The sequence below is a fragment of the Eptatretus burgeri genome, chromosome 2 (assembly GCF_056783735.1).
Source record: "Eptatretus burgeri isolate ZD-2024b chromosome 2, Ebu_testis_v1, whole genome shotgun sequence".
In the NCBI taxonomy this organism is placed as follows: Eukaryota; Metazoa; Chordata; class Myxini; order Myxiniformes; family Myxinidae; genus Eptatretus; species Eptatretus burgeri.
The window spans coordinates 100,523,657-100,539,397 of NC_140962.1; the positions used below are offsets into that span (position 1 = coordinate 100,523,657).

The window sequence follows — 15,741 nt, forward strand, 5'->3', positions numbered from 1 at the left end:
AACATGGCCAGTGAGCAGCAAGGAAGTAGTATAAGAACTCATAAAGGTCAGCGAGTACACACAGAATGCCGTCGGGTTTTCACTCATCCACAGACGATTGCAAAGGCACAGGAAAAAGTAACTGAACAAGATCAGCCCTCACCGTGTATCCTTTGTTCAGAAACGCCAACGTTCAGTTTGGACAAGCACTGTTTGTTTTGCGGTGAACCAACTACTTACAATGAGAAAAAGCGTGATGGCATGGATGTATCCTGTAAGAACCACATCATTCCAAAATATTGTCTTGCATTCATGTGCACAAAGGAAAGATGAATGGTCTACGTTAGTTTCAGGCAGAATTGCGTATCCTCATGACCTAATCGCAGCCGATGCAGTTTATCATCAAAGCTGTAATGTCAACTTCAGGACTGGGAAGCAGGTTCCACAGCAACATTCCTCTGGACTAAGTAGTGTTGCAAAGAAACAAAGGCTTGGCAGACCCAAAGAAGCAGAAAGATATGAAGCATTCCTGTTGGTTGCAAAGTACCTGGAGGAAAATGATGATGAACAGATCACAATAACAGACTTGATTGAGAAAATGGAGACAGGTCTTTTGGGTTCAGAGGTTGCGGCTTATGGCTTTACACATATGAAGAGTAAACTCATGGAACATTTTGATGACAATATCATAATAACCGAGCTGAATGGGAAGCCAAATGTTGTAACTTTTAGACAAACAGCAGCAAATATTCTCCATGACTTTTACAAGGAACAGAAGAAAGAGGACCCCAATATTGAGAAAATACGAATGATAAACACAGTTGCCAAGTTTATATCAAGAGTGACATAAAGGCAGTTGACCCTTCTAATGATGTATATCCAACCAGAGAACAGATGTCATCAACAGAAGCAGCTGTGCAGTTCATTCCACAGTCACTACTGATGTTGTTGCAAGGTTTGTTCATTGGCAAAAACACTGATCTTTAGGAAGCATCAATTGGACAAGCTGTAATGCAAACAACAAGGGCAAGAGTCATTCTAGCCCCATTGCAATTTGGACTAGCAACTGAAATGCATCATCAGTTTTCATCAAGGTTCATCGTAGATAATCTTCATAAACACGGCTTCAGTTGTTACTATTCTGAAGTGCGGAAGTTCGAGAAAAGTGCCGCTCTTACACAAGGGGCAGAGTTGCCTGAGCCTGGATCTGGAGCGTTCATTCAGCATGTCGGTGACAATGTTGATCACAATATAAGAACTCTTGATGGCTTTGGAACATTCCATGGAATGGGGATTATTTCCACTTTCACACCAGGAAAGCTGCTTAGTAAACCTGTACCTCAAGTATCAGTGACAACGGATGACATCATAAAAGTGGGAAGGATCAACATCAAAACGTTCAAATCTCAGCACACAGGACGTAATCCATTGGCATACATGGTTGACCGAATACGTATTGACTGTCCGTGGATGTGTGGGGTGTGTAAAGGTGTAAGTTGTACTAATTCATCTCGGGTGGAGATAGATGACAGCAGTGATACTGATTGATGTGGTTAGTGTTCTTAATTAATTTTCAGGTAACATATTACCGATTTGCAGTGAAAACCTGTGTTAAATGTATCTTATCATCTTGATTGGGTGTCACCACTTTAAGTATTTCAGGTATTGCTTGTTGCTGCTTTAGTTAATTTTTCATACTTGCTTCTATATGACTTTATTGTTTGTATCAGGCACATGGATGCAAAGTTATCTGACATTTTGGATTTTCTCGAATTGCTAAAAGCTAATATGCATATTTTATGCAAGTTATATTCATAATATGGGTTTGGATACGTGTTCCTTATATGGAAAATAATAGTGAAAATTAGAAATTTCTCCAATTCCTGAAACTAATTTGCATAATATGCAAATTATATTCAAAATAGTAATTTGCAAATGTGCCTATCATGTTCATTGACCTTGAAAACATGGATTTGGACACTTGATTTGCCTCAATTGGATATTTAGATGCAAAGTTATCGCAAAAATATGAATTTTCTCTTATGGCGGAAGCTAATTTTCATATTATGCAAATTACACTACTTTCCCATGCTGGGATTTTTTCGGACTTTTAGTATGGTGATTAGGGAGTCTTACTGAAATGCAATTAGTGGTGGGTGAAGATACTAATTTGACTGGACTATATCTGCCATGATCTTTCCTGGAAAAGCCACATTTCCAAGCTGACTTCGAAAGCCAGTCGCTGAATGGGAATCCTCCATCGTGCAAAGTCCTTCCTTGGCACACCTGAGTTCCTGACCATGTACAAAGCTTTCATCCGCAGCCTGATGGAGTACTGCACTCCCCCCTTGGCTGGTGCTCCCACCTCCTACCTTTCTCTGCTTCAGGCTGTGGAATCCAAGGCATTTAGCATCATTGGTATCTCCCGTAATGAGGCTGAGTCTTTGGGTCTCTCGCTCTCACCGTAGGCAGGTCGGTGGTCTTTCTGTCTTCTACCCTCTCCTCTCTAGCCTCGCCCCCCCTTCCCTGTCTGTGATCTGTACCTCCCCCCCCCTCCCCAATATTTCTGCAGGGCACTGAAGGTCTGCCAGCAACTCTCTTCTTGTGAAACTACCAAAATCGAGAATTACTGCTCACCTCACTCTTTCATTCCTTTGTTTTTTTTCCCCACCTCTGGAACAAACTCCCACACTCTCTTCAATCTCATTCTTCCCTCCAGGTCTTCAAAACAGCTGTTCACCACCATCCCTTATCTTCCCCCATCCAAAACCACGATCTTATCGATCTCTGTTAATCCACCCCAAATCCATCTCCTTCAAATTCTCTGTTTTCCTTCCTTGAAAGTCCCTGTGGTGCCCATCTTGTTTAATCCATGTACTCCGCTCTATCTCTTCCCCTTCCACAGATCTAATGTCTCTGTTCCTTCCCATTTTGTGCTTCCCTCTCCTGCTGCTCTTGTATTTTGCTCCCTTTGTTATATGTTCTGTGTTACAAAAAAAAAACAGCTTTAAGGTTGTCACGTCTCTCCTCACAACCGTGCGCACGTAGTCTACCATAATTCAGAATGCAGTCTAAGGGAGGAAAAAGCCAGTTCGGCCCATCCGTCCAGCATTGGTCTTAATTGACATGGACACGATCAGAAGCGAGATTTTTTTCGAACAACCTGAGTCCGATTTGGAGTCAGGTGTGCAGGATTCGAACGCTGATAAACATTTGGTTTATCAGGAGTAGGATCTAGAACCAGAGGATTTCTAAATTTATAGTTAATTGGTGTCGAGAGAGCATAAGGGATCGCGCTACAAATTTTAAAATACTGCAGCCCCTCCTGAAGTAAATCACCCCTGGCAGCTGTTGTTGTCTGGAATTCGGGGGCCCATTTGAGGAGGGTCTGGTTTTGGAGACCAACGGGTATGGAGATCCTTGGTGACCCGAGGGGGGGGGGAGGCCAGGAGTGCCTGAGGCCAAGAGTGCCTGTGTGTGGAGACACTCCCTGGCAGGAGGTACAGCTATGGAGCTGTTTGGCTGCTGGGAGGCAAGAAGTTGAAGGGGGGTTAGGAGGGGAAAGAAGTCATGAGGTCAGCGACAGCTTTTGAATTGCGGGCACCACAGCCTGAAGCATCCCCACCATCTTGTTTATGCAGAACCTCCCCACTGCCAAGTTTAAGGCCACACGTGTAGTGTTTAAAGATGAAGCCATGGCCTTGCAGGGAATTTTATGGTAGTTGATGTGTATGAATGTGGGCATGTTCCACTCTGGCCCATGCGACTTGATACGTGCAATGAAGGGCAGGTAGCCTGTGGAATTGCTTCGGTAGTTTCTGCATTGGTATTTGGGCTCATTTTCATGGGAAAAAATTCCCCCTCCTCCCTCTTCATGCTCTCCCTCCACTCCCTCCTCTCTCTCCTTTCTACCCCCCTTAATATTCCCATCAGTGAAGCGACGGTTTGTATTTGCTCATATAATATACAGTACAATATGTCACTTGTAAACTTTTTTACCATTTGAGCTTTTGTCATCCAATTTTCAACAAAGCTTTATGATGAGAATATGGAGAAGACACATTAACAATTTGGTTAAAAGATCAAATGTCAACATCACATAAAATAGTCAATTTTCATCCAATTGACCTGAAATTTGAAGAATTTGCATATTGGTTCACCAATCAAAAACGAGAAGCTGATTGTTTTTTTTAGATCAAAAGATCAAAGGTCAAGGTCGCATAAAATCAACAATTTTCATCTGTTTGATTTGAAATTTTAACAGGATTTGCATATTGGGTCACCGAAGCCTATTGCTTTTGAGGACAAAAGATCAAGGTCGCCTAAAATCATTATTTTATTTTTTGTATTTTTACCTCCGCCACCGAAGTTGGAGGTTATGTTTTCACCCATTTCTGTCTGTTTGTGTACAGGATATCTCAAAAAGTTGTGGACGGATTTGCATGAAACCTGGTGTACAGGTTGGCTGTGTGACAAGGAATAATTGATTCGATTTTAATGAAGATCCGGATCTGGATCCGACTACTAGAATTTTTAATGTGATTCTTCACCATTGAGAGATAGGGCCAAAAATGATATATAGCACGATATCTCAAAAAGTTGTGGATGGACTCGTACGAAACTTGGTGGACAGTTTGGGTGTGTCGCAAGAAGGAATTGATTCGATTTTGATGAAGATCCGAATCAGGATCTGGATACGATAATTATTTGATTTTTAAAGTGATTCTTCACCATTGGGAGATGGGGCAAAAAACGATATAGTACTGTATAGCATGATATTTCAAAATTGTACTGGGTCTGATATGTTCTTGTGGATCAGGTATTACATGGCGGTGCCCTTCTAGTTTTAGCTGTTTTTGTTGTAAAGCATTCAAAAGAAGAAGAAGAAGAAGTCCAAATACAAAGTGGACACGGAGAGGTTTTGCATTTTCAGATGCTTTCTAGTCTGACTTTGTGTTGGTACCTTGTCCACATTTATAAATTCACTGTATGGACTGAGTGTCGTGTTAACAATGTTGCCTCATTATGACTGTTTTGTCTATAATATTGCAGCATCCCTGTGAAGCTTCATGAATAGAGAGCCTCTCGCAGGGGGTTATATGAAATAATTTGGTAACTAGGTCGTTGTGATACTTGTTTCGATAAATACATTGGCTATACATGGCCAGTTATTGCTGGAGCTTGTGGAGTAAACAGAAAACAGAACCGAAGAATTTGCAGTGAGGTTGCAGAAAGGCAACCTGAATTGTGGAAGTTGAGACGTGTGTGTGTGTGTGTGTGTGTGTGTGTGTGTGTGTGTGTGTGTGTGTGTGTGGGTGGGTGGGTGTGTGTGTGGGTGGGTGTGTGTGTGAGAGGGCGGGTCTGTGTGGGTGTCTGTGTGTGGGTGTTTGTGTGTGTGTGTGTGTGCGCGTGTGTGTGTGTGTGTGACCCTATAGGTCAGAAAGGCAACCTGAATCTCAACTTGTGGAAGTTGAGACGTGTGTGTGTGTGTGTGTGTGTGTGTGTGCGCGCGCGCGTATGCGTGTGCGTGTGCGTGTGCGTGTGCGTGTGTGTGTGTGTGTGTGTGTGTGTGTGTGTGTGTGTGTGTGTGTGTGTGTGTGTTTCATACAGAACCCTGTTTTGTCTCTTCACTGAATGACTTTGCTTGGAATACTTATTAAGCCCAATCAACGTATGCAGTAGAAATGAAACAAGAGGTTGTTTAATTTGTTTGCATAATAATAATAACCGTCCTCATTTTGTTGGCAGGATACGACCACAGTTGGCACGAGAGAGGATCGAGGGATGCCACATATGCACATACGTGACTCAGGGGGAGCCACAGCTCATACTCGGCAAGGACAAGGCGTTCACGTTTGATCACGTGTTTGACATCGCCAGAACACAGAGCGATGTATACGATGCCTGCGTTAAGCCCCTCATCGAGGGGTGTTTCGAGGGCTACAATGCCACAGTGTTCGCCTATGGTCAGGTGTGAGCTTGCGGTGGTGCGGAGCAGTGGGAGCTATTTGCACTGGTTATCATTATGTTATCAGACACGCTCAGATTGTACAAACCTCTAAACCAAATGTTGTGGTCTACAGTTAGATTTAAACTCTTGATCCCAGTCCAGTGTCATTATCATGAGGCCAACACTGTAATTACTGTGAGCTGTGACCACCACTGGGGTTAAGCAATTGGTTTACTTTGTCTGTCTGTCTGTCTGTCTGTCTGTCTGTCTGTCTGTCCACAAATGTCAGTTTATGATCAAGGTACAACTTAATTTCAATTGAATGTTATATTTGGAACATAAATCAGAAAACTAACCTGTAGTTTAGCAGTACTTTGGCTCTATATTTGTCCCGATTACACATTCATTACATAGAGACGAGTGAGATACAGTGTTTTTTTATATTTTTTTGTAGTCTTTCTGTCTGTCTGGCAGTCAAACAAAACTGAAAATCATTCCAAACAGGAACCTTGCTGTTTTTAGAGAAGTCATAAAGGACACAAACAACAGGCACGAATAACTAATGTAATGTTTTACATCAGGTGGTTTAAAAGATTCTGCATGAACGGCGGTATACGTCAGAAAGAAAATGTTTTTCTGCAACCTTCAAAATGTTTTTTTTTTAATGCATTATATACTTAAACACTGTAGAATACAAATTGCCTTATTGGCACTTCCAAAAACCTTTGTTTAGAAGTACTTGGAAAATATTATGTCATTTTACATCTCAACCAATCAAATTTGCTGCTTGCAGACCATGCCCATGTCCTTTTATTCCTCCAGACTGTGTGGTATTGGTAATTATTACAGGTTCAGGTTTTGAAATTGTAGATTTTGCTTTTCAGAAGATTGTTCAAGGTCTCAGTATGATTATTTGGGATTCACTTTTTAAGATGCAACAGATTAGATTGTGTACTTTTTTTATCCCCCGCCGCGTGGCGGAAGGGGGATATTGTTGTCATCCAGGTCGTCTGTCCGTTGTCCGTCCGTCCGGCTGGCTGGGCGTCAACATTTATAGCTGTGAGTGTGATAACTCATAAACTCTTCGCCATATCGATTTTAAATTTGGGTCACACATGTACCACCTGAAAAGGAAGAACCCTATTGATTTTGGCTGTGGCCAGATCCAAGATGGCCGACTGGGCGGCCATCTTGAAAGAAAAAAATAAATGGAAAAACACTTATCTGATTTCAATTATTTTTGGTTACTACGTTCCTCACCCCTGGGGAACTTTTTTGAGATGATGGCCAAATGGTGTCTTGTTTCCAATTCACCTCCCTCATTATCTGGAATATGTATGACCTTTTTCATTCAATGGCGGGAGATTCCCCATCTCTGATGGTATATTTTAATGGAGTTTTATGAAGGCATTTTCAAATTTGACTTGGATATCAAAACAATATTTGTATTACTTGTCAAAGTATTCTCCAGCTTTAAACACACCCTTCTATCAGAGTGGAAAGTTGATTGTCCCTTCAGTGTTTCTTTAAGGTCTTTGTTTCGCCAGAGCAGGACATCATTCCAAATTGGTCTTTTCTCAAAAAACTTTTGCCGCCAAAGTCCTTTTTAATACCATTGCCCTTGACAGGCATTCATCATTATTGCAGCTAATTATGTAAATTTCAAGAGGCTTGATGTCCTCATTGACCAGAAATTTCATCATTATTCACTGTTCCGCCATCTTCATCATATCAGTTGCCAACAACTTGATTTTTAGCTCACCTGGAACGTAGTTCCGAGGAGCTAATGGGATGGCGGGTCATCCATCTGTCTGTCCGTCCGTCCACAAACACTTGCAACTTTTTCTCTGAAACTACACACATTATTTCGATGAAACTTGACCACAACCTTCATTACCTGTGATGAACCAAAGTTTGTTCACAACATTAAAAAAAAATTGGGGTGTAAGGTGGTCAATGGGGTGGGGGGGGGAGGAATGGGTGCTTGCCCCACAAAATATGATTTGCTTTCTTCTCCTTAACTATACACAAAATTACGATGAAACTTGACCCGAACCTTCACCAGCGGTGATGTCCCAAAGTTTGTTCATGACATAAAAAATTGGGTGGTCTATGTGGGGGTGGAGGGGGGTTCCTCAGGGAGGGTGGAGTTTGCCCCCAAAATTTGTATTTGCTCAAACATTGGTTCATTGGTACATTTTTCTGATTCCGTCCAATGCTGACTTCCTCCGCAGTATCATTATTCTACCAAGTGAGTGCCCTGGGGTATTGCACATATATTTATGCTTCCGCTGACGAAGTCACTGGAGGCATTATGTTTTCAGGTTGTGCTTACGTTCATGCTAATTTTTTGTTTTCTCCACAACTGCTTATCTGATTGACACAAAATTTTCACCAAAGGTGCGACTACTCATGTAGAATGTTTTAATGATAATTATGACATCATAGGTCATGTGGTATGGCAGCCATGTTGTTAAAAAGGAAATACTTTGGACCTCTGTGTCTCCGAAACCGCTCCTTGGAAAAAATATTGAAACTTTGCACATGTCAAGTACTCCCCATGGGAAACAAGTGTGACCTTTTTTGATGATGTCATAGGTGGCTTTGTTATTACGTCATAATTACATACTTCGAATGCTTTATCCGATCATTATGAAAAATTTTTGAGGGTCATCTATAGATAAATTGTATCAGGGAAAATAATTGAAGACATCATCGGTCATGTAGTTCGGCAACCATATATATATATATATATATATATTTTTTTTTTTTTTTTTTACATAAAAGCCTTTAAAAATCTCCGAAACAGCTGTACAGATCGAGGCAAAACTTTACAGGTATGATTGCCTATCCATGAGGAAGAAAAAGTTCTGAACCTATATCATCATAGGTCACATGGTTTGGCAGCTATGATTTTTTTTTAAAGAATAAACCTTCAAAAATCTTCTTTTCCAGGCTTGATAAATCAAGGGGAACCTACACCCACATGTTCTCCAAGCATTTGGGATACCAGGGTGTTCACAAATAATTACTAAGCCACATGGTCTGGCATCCATATTCGATTGAATGAAAATCTTTTATAAAACTCTTTCTCTTGAACCACTTCATTAATCGACATGAAACGTTACAATTATGATCTCGTAGTCATGGGGAAAATATGTTTTAAATCTCAACATTATCGGATGCATGGTGGGGCAGCCAGAATTATTTAATATTTTGAATCTGGGTTCTGGGATTTAAAAACTTGGAACAAGTATTATATTGATGTAATGATGTAGGTGGAGACATATATATGGCGACGTCGAAGACTGCCCTTCGAGTTAAACACATGCATTAAAGGAAAAAAAATGGTGTGATCATGTCAGTTATTTGTAACCAATACTATGATGATAAATTCCCTGAAAACTTTTAAATTCTACCTGCCTTACTTTGTCTTCTCGAAACAAAAGTTGCGGCCATAATGTAAACAGCTGTAAGAAGAAGCAATTGTTTTTATTTATTACTAGCAGGGGTACCCGATGATGCCCGGTCAATTTTTTTTTTTTGTCGGGGTGCTAAAACACTTCCCTCTACCCACGAAGGATTGGGGTCGGAGATAATTTAATATCACCTTTGACGTAGCTGCAAAGGCTTCGACACTATAAGAGCGATTTAAACAACAACAAAAATTAACTTTTTTTAAAATTAACACTCACTGATGAACCTCTGAAAGTTTGACAAAGATCCATTCTGCTATCTCTGAGAAAAATGGAGACACAGACACACAGCCAGACACAGAGAAAATTGGCTCTCTTTTAGTATTGACGTTTTTCAATGGTTCTTTTGTTTTTGATGAATGATGATTTATCCCCATAGACCGGTTCAGGGAAAACGTATACGATGGGTACTGGATTCGACATGAATATAACAGACGAGGAGCAAGGCATTATACCACGTGCAATGCACCACCTTTTCACCGGCATTGAGAGGCGAAAACAGGAAGCCATCAGTGCAGGACACTCACCGCCGGAGTTCAGCATCAACGCCCAGTTCTTGGAGGTAGGTTGTTTTGTTTTGTTTAAATTTTGGTTCACATCAACATCAATGTTTTAAGAGTTTATTTTCCTTGGTAGGTTTTCATCTCAAATTTTCATCATCAGCTGCTAATATTGCTCACAATGATTCTTCATTCTGTTCATGCCACTCATGTCAATGAAATTATGGATACACAATTGTGGGACAGTTATTGACATCTCCATCATCACAATCAAACAAAGCAACTTCGGATTGTTGAAGCTTCATCTCACTATGCTTTCAATCTCACGCTCTCTTGCAATCTCCTTCCATGTCCCTCTTCCCCCACAGCTTTACAATGAGGAAATTCTGGACCTTTTTGACTCGGCAACGGATGGCGAGGCACGACACCACAAATCAAACATCAAGATTCACGAGGATGCATCTGGAGGGATATACACGATTGGCATCATGAGCCGTTCAGTTGTAAACCAGGATGAGGTACGCATGTGTGTGCGCACGCGCACATCCAATGTAAAATTCCCTGTTTATTACATTCAACTTCTTGATACCTATCTAACTAGATTTCATACCTATCTACTTGCTGTTTCTGCAGTCACTACCTTTCCTGGGTGACTATTCCATGCATTTACTAATCTCTCAGTGAAAGACCCTTGCCTTGCTACCATCCTAACTCTCCTCTTATTTACTCTGAAACTCCAGTCCCAGTATTATCACCATCCATTATGCTGAAATTATCAAATTTTCACATTACGATTGATCGAGAAGAAGTACAAAATGGCTCAGGATCTCTTTGTGTGCTTTGGAGACTTCAAAAGGCACATGACTCTCTGTGTGGAGGGAAGGACTTTGGACGGTGTTGGAGAAATATGGCATTCCACAGAAAGTGATCAGGTTGAATGTAAGTACAAGGATATAGAGGCCCATGTGAGAATTTGGGGATAAAGTTTAGAATGGTTTAAGGTAAAGACTCAAGTGAGGCAGGGATGCATCCTCTCTCCCAGCTTGTTCAACATCTTATTACACTACGTGTTTCATACAGTTGATAGAGAAACTCATGTAGAGGAAGGAGTCCACATTGCAGATCAGATGATGTGTTTTTGCTTTCTGCGATCGTTACGTGAGCCTGCAAACCAAGAAGGAGGTGTACAATTCAGCAGTAACCTCTGTGGTGCCCTATAGGTCGGATAGTTAAATTTTGACGAAGGAGGAGAAAGGGAGGCTGAATGGTTTTGATAGTAGATGGCTGAGAAGAATACTTAGGATTTGCCTGATGCAGAGAGTAACCAACGAGGAAGTCAGGATAAAAACTGGACAGAGGAAGTTGAAACGATCTAGCCGAAGAGTGGCATCCGGTGTGTGCTGGGCATGTGTGGAGGATGGGGGAAGATAGGATAGCAAGAAAGGTGGAGAGATGGATGCCAAAAGGGAAGAGACTAAGAGGAAGGCCAAAAAGAATATAGAAGGATGGAATTAAAGAAATGGAAACGGAATTAAGGAAACCAATGCTCTGAAGCCAAACCAGCTTCAGCGTACTGTATTGATTGAATGAATGAATTCTGCATTTATTTTGTCTATACCCTTTTTATCTTAACCATCTATATCATATCCCCACACAATTATCTCCTTTCTAATGGATAAAGTCCTGTTTTCTTCAGCGCTCTTCGTAGCTTAGTATAGCTAGCCCTAGAATCAATCCAGTAACCCTATGCCCACTGTACCCTCTCTATGACAGCTATTTTCTTCCTCACATATGGTGACCAAAACTGTACACTATATCCCAGATGAGGCCTCACTAAATTCTTGTACAGTACAGTGTTAAAACTACCTCTTTTGATTAAGAATTTATCCCCCCCCCCCCACAAATCAAACCGAAAGTCAGGATACTTTTAGTTATGACTACTTGGCACTGTGCTGTCTGCAACTCTCCTCGTGTATTACCTCCCACAGATCTGTAGGGTATCATTTTGCCTTTCATGTGGTAAAATGGAAATGAGCTTGATCTCTGGTTGATCTCGGGTTTTCATTACCGGGTGCAACAGGAAGTGTCGAGTAGGGGGTTTGGTAGGTCACGTTGGTGAATAATGGATTGACACGGATTCCGAATGCCTTGGTCGTCTTTTCCTACCATACTATAATTGGTGATCCTGATGTGATACAAATGGACAGACAAAGAGTTACAAACGACCAACCATTCGTTGGGAACAACCAAGCAGTCACGCCTTTCCCGGTTGCTAAACCAGCTTCATCCATGTCAACGGTTTGGATAAAACTTCCACCATTCTTGCCTCAGGACCCCCTACTGCCAACCGCAGTTTCCACATGTCTTGAAGCGCAATTTGACACCCATAACATTCCGACCGAATCGATGCGGTTCAAACGCATTGTTGGATCCTCATCACCAGAATATGTGACGGAGGTGAGAGAGATTTTACTACAACCTCCAACAAACGCTCCGTACACGACTTTTGAAGGCTGCGCTCATAAAGCGCACAACCCCCTCTGAACACCGCCACTTTCACCAACTCCTTATTGTCGAGTATTTCAGAGATCAAAGTACTGCGTCATATGCAGAAGCTTCTTGATGACCGCCATGCCACCTTCGATCAGTCGCTCCTTCGTGAGTTGTTTTTGCAATGTTTACCACCCCACATCTGCATGATACTTGCAGCTAACGCAGAGTTGGCACCACCCGCCACTGCGGATGTGGCTGATCGTCTCATTGACACCATTACACTGACCATGGCTAATGTGACACTTTCACACAGCTCCAATCTGAAATGGCAGACATTAAGAAGTTCGTCCTGGAGCTCCATGCTGTGCAACGCCAGTCGTGTTCATCTTATGTACCCCTTGTAGGAACAGTAGGTCTAGTGTTGGCTTAATGGGTTGGATGGTGGGCTTGGGACCCTATTGTCCTGAGTTCAAATCCTGCTCGGCCGTTGAATTATTACCAGGTGGGGTTGACTCAGCCCATCATCCTTCCGAAGTCGGCAAAATGAGTACCAGCTTGCTGGGATGATTGAGCCATTTGAGTATCCTGCGTCAGAGTGGCGACTCGTCCAGGATTGTGCCCAATAGCCCAGGAAACTGCTTCAGCAGCACCAATGCTCTGGTCCAATGTAGGAACAGTGATAAACGCCATACCTTGAGCTGCAGTTCGCCTTCATCTTCTGTGAACACTTCAGATAGGTGTTGGTACCATGTGACCTTTGGTGCTAATCCTTGTCAGTGTAGGGCACTGGACTCGCACCAGCTACAGGACAAATGACAATGCCCACGACTAATGGTGATGAGTTCACCAAGGCCATACGTCAGACACCTTCTCTTCCTTGTGGATCAGCCTGAAGGAATTCATTTTCTTGTGGATACAGGGGCAGAGGTGAGCACCGTGCCACTGTCTGCTGCTGAACAGAATAATTGACAGGAATATTCATTACATGCCACTAACAACAGTGCTATTGCTACTTTTGGAGAGCGTTTCCTCCTGCTTGATTTGGGCTTACATCGCTCATTTCCATGGATGTTTACTATTGCCGACACAAGATGCTCCATCCTTGGTGCAGATTTTTTTTGTATCATTTCAGTCTCCTCGTCGACACCAAACATCGCCATCTATTGGATGCCTTGATGCAGCGTAGTGGTCTTGGTACAGCATCCACCATTTCTTTGCTGAATATCACGTGTCTTTCATCCACGCCCACGTGCCATTTTCAGAAAGTACTTTTTTTTTTTTTGAATGCATTGTCAAGGCTCGTATGAGAGCTAATACACAATGCACAAGGGAGGCAGGAGACAAGAGGGGTAGTAGAGGGAAGGACAAAACAGTGGGGAATTGAGACATTAGGAGATCTGTGGAAGGAAGAGGGATGGGGTGGAGAACACGGGGTTTAAAAGATGGACATTACAGGGACTTTCAGGAAGGAAAGCAGGGAATTTGAAGGAGGTGGGTTTGGGGTGAATTAACGGGGGGAGAAAAGATAACTTCCCTTCCCATCTTTTATTACTTTATGACTTCCCATCCATAACGTGCTCACCAGCAACAATGCAGCCCATCAAACACCAGATCATGCATCACATCGAGACCACAGAACCCCCCATTTTCGCACATGCTCACTGACTAACACCCGGGAAATTATGTATCGCCAGCCAGGAGTTTGACTATATGTTAGGACGGGGGGATCATCATACCATCGTCCAGCAGTTGGCCTTCACTGCTACACATGGTACCCAAAAAGACATCTTGGGATCGGCATCCATGTGGGGATTACGGGTATTTATACAATGTGACTCTATCAGACCGTTACCCCATTCTGCACCTTCAGGATTTTGCCCCTACACTCCATTGCGCGCACAATCCTCTCCCAGATCCACCTCATTCTTGCATGCCATTAGATTCCAGTGGATCCAAGTGGCATCAGAAAGACGGCAATCACCACACCTTGCTGCCTGTTTGGCCTACGCAATGCCACACAAATATTTCAACATTTTATCAATCAGGTGCTCCTGGGATTATATTTCTGCGATGTTTTTTCTGTTTTGTTTTTTTTCTGGAAGACCAAATAGGTACAGTCCTGCATTGGAAGAATCCATACTCTGTGCAGAGCGTTGGTGCTGCCTAAGCAGTCTCCTGAGCTATTGGGCACAATCCTGGACGGGTCGCCACTTCAACATGGGATACCAGCAAGCTGGCACTCATTTTGCCGACCTCAAGAATGACAGGCAGAGTCAACTCCACCTGGTATTTATTCAACAGCTGAGCAAGATTTGAACTCAGGATCCAAGAATCCCAAGCCCACCACCCTAAGGAGGAATCAGAAGGAACCTAAACAAGCAAAAAACAAAGATGAAGTCATCATTAGGAGCCTCTATAGGATTCACATTTCAGCTGCTACTCCTCTACCCTCAAACCCATCCAGGTACAGCCAAGTGAGCCTGATTCAAAAAAAATAAAAAGAACCCAGATCAAATAAATTAAATAATTCTGCCTGCCAGACCATGCATCTGATCAAGTTGAAATTTCAAACATGTATTCTCCATCACTACTAGATTATAACTGAAGTTTCACATCGATTGAAGCAGTTCCAGAGAAAACATTATTTAATATTTTTCTTCAATCCTTTCTTCAATCTTTTCTTTTCTACAATCTTCAATTATTCCTTAACAAACTTGTACACCCATGGCTTGGGGAACATTTATGTGAAGTTTCCTTTTGATCTGTCCAGCCATTCCAGAGAAGAATATTTTTTTTATAGTAAATCCAATGTGGCTGCCAAACCATGTGACTTATGACATCATATGTGTGAACCTTTTGTTCCACATGGTTAGGTGGTCATACAGTATGTGTAAAGTTTTGCCTTTCCGTTCAGCCACTTCCGAGAAGAAGATTGATTTTTGAAGGTTAAGAAAAAAAAATATATATATATATATATATATATATGGCTGCCGAATCACGTGACCGATTATGTCATCAATTTTTTTTCTGCAGCCCATTTTATCTCTAGATGACCCTCAAAATTTATCATACCGATCAAATGTAGCGTTGTACATATGCAATTATGACGTCATAACGAAGGCACCGATGACACCATTAAAAAAATCACACTCATTCCCCATGAGGAGTACTTTGCCATGTGCTAAGTTACAATTTTTTCCTTGGTGCGGTTTCAGATAGAGGTCCAATGTTTTTTCCGTTTTTCCAACATTGCTGCCACGCCACGTGACGTATGACATCATAATTGTTGATAAAACATTCTACGTGAGTTGTCCCTCCTATGGTGGAAATTTCGTCTCGATCC

General features: G+C 42.0%; 1 protein-coding gene across 6 annotated transcripts in view; it reads left to right on the plus strand.

Annotated features, from left to right (window-relative positions):
- The window catches only part of KIF21A (kinesin family member 21A), a 249,946-nt gene that overhangs the window by 72,739 nt on the left and 161,466 nt on the right, over nucleotides 1–15,741 (plus strand). For 5 of the 6 annotated variants that reach the window (XM_085870463.1, XM_085870467.1, XM_085870464.1 and 2 more), the window contains exons 2-4: nucleotides 5,728–5,950; nucleotides 9,785–9,967; nucleotides 10,274–10,423. In XM_085870463.1, coding sequence (XP_085726589.1) covers nucleotides 5,728–5,950; nucleotides 9,785–9,967; nucleotides 10,274–10,423 — 556 coding nt within the window. The remainder of the gene's footprint in view (nucleotides 1–5,727; nucleotides 5,951–9,784; nucleotides 9,968–10,273; nucleotides 10,424–15,741) is intronic. The other variant, XM_085870468.1, reaches the window with a different exon arrangement.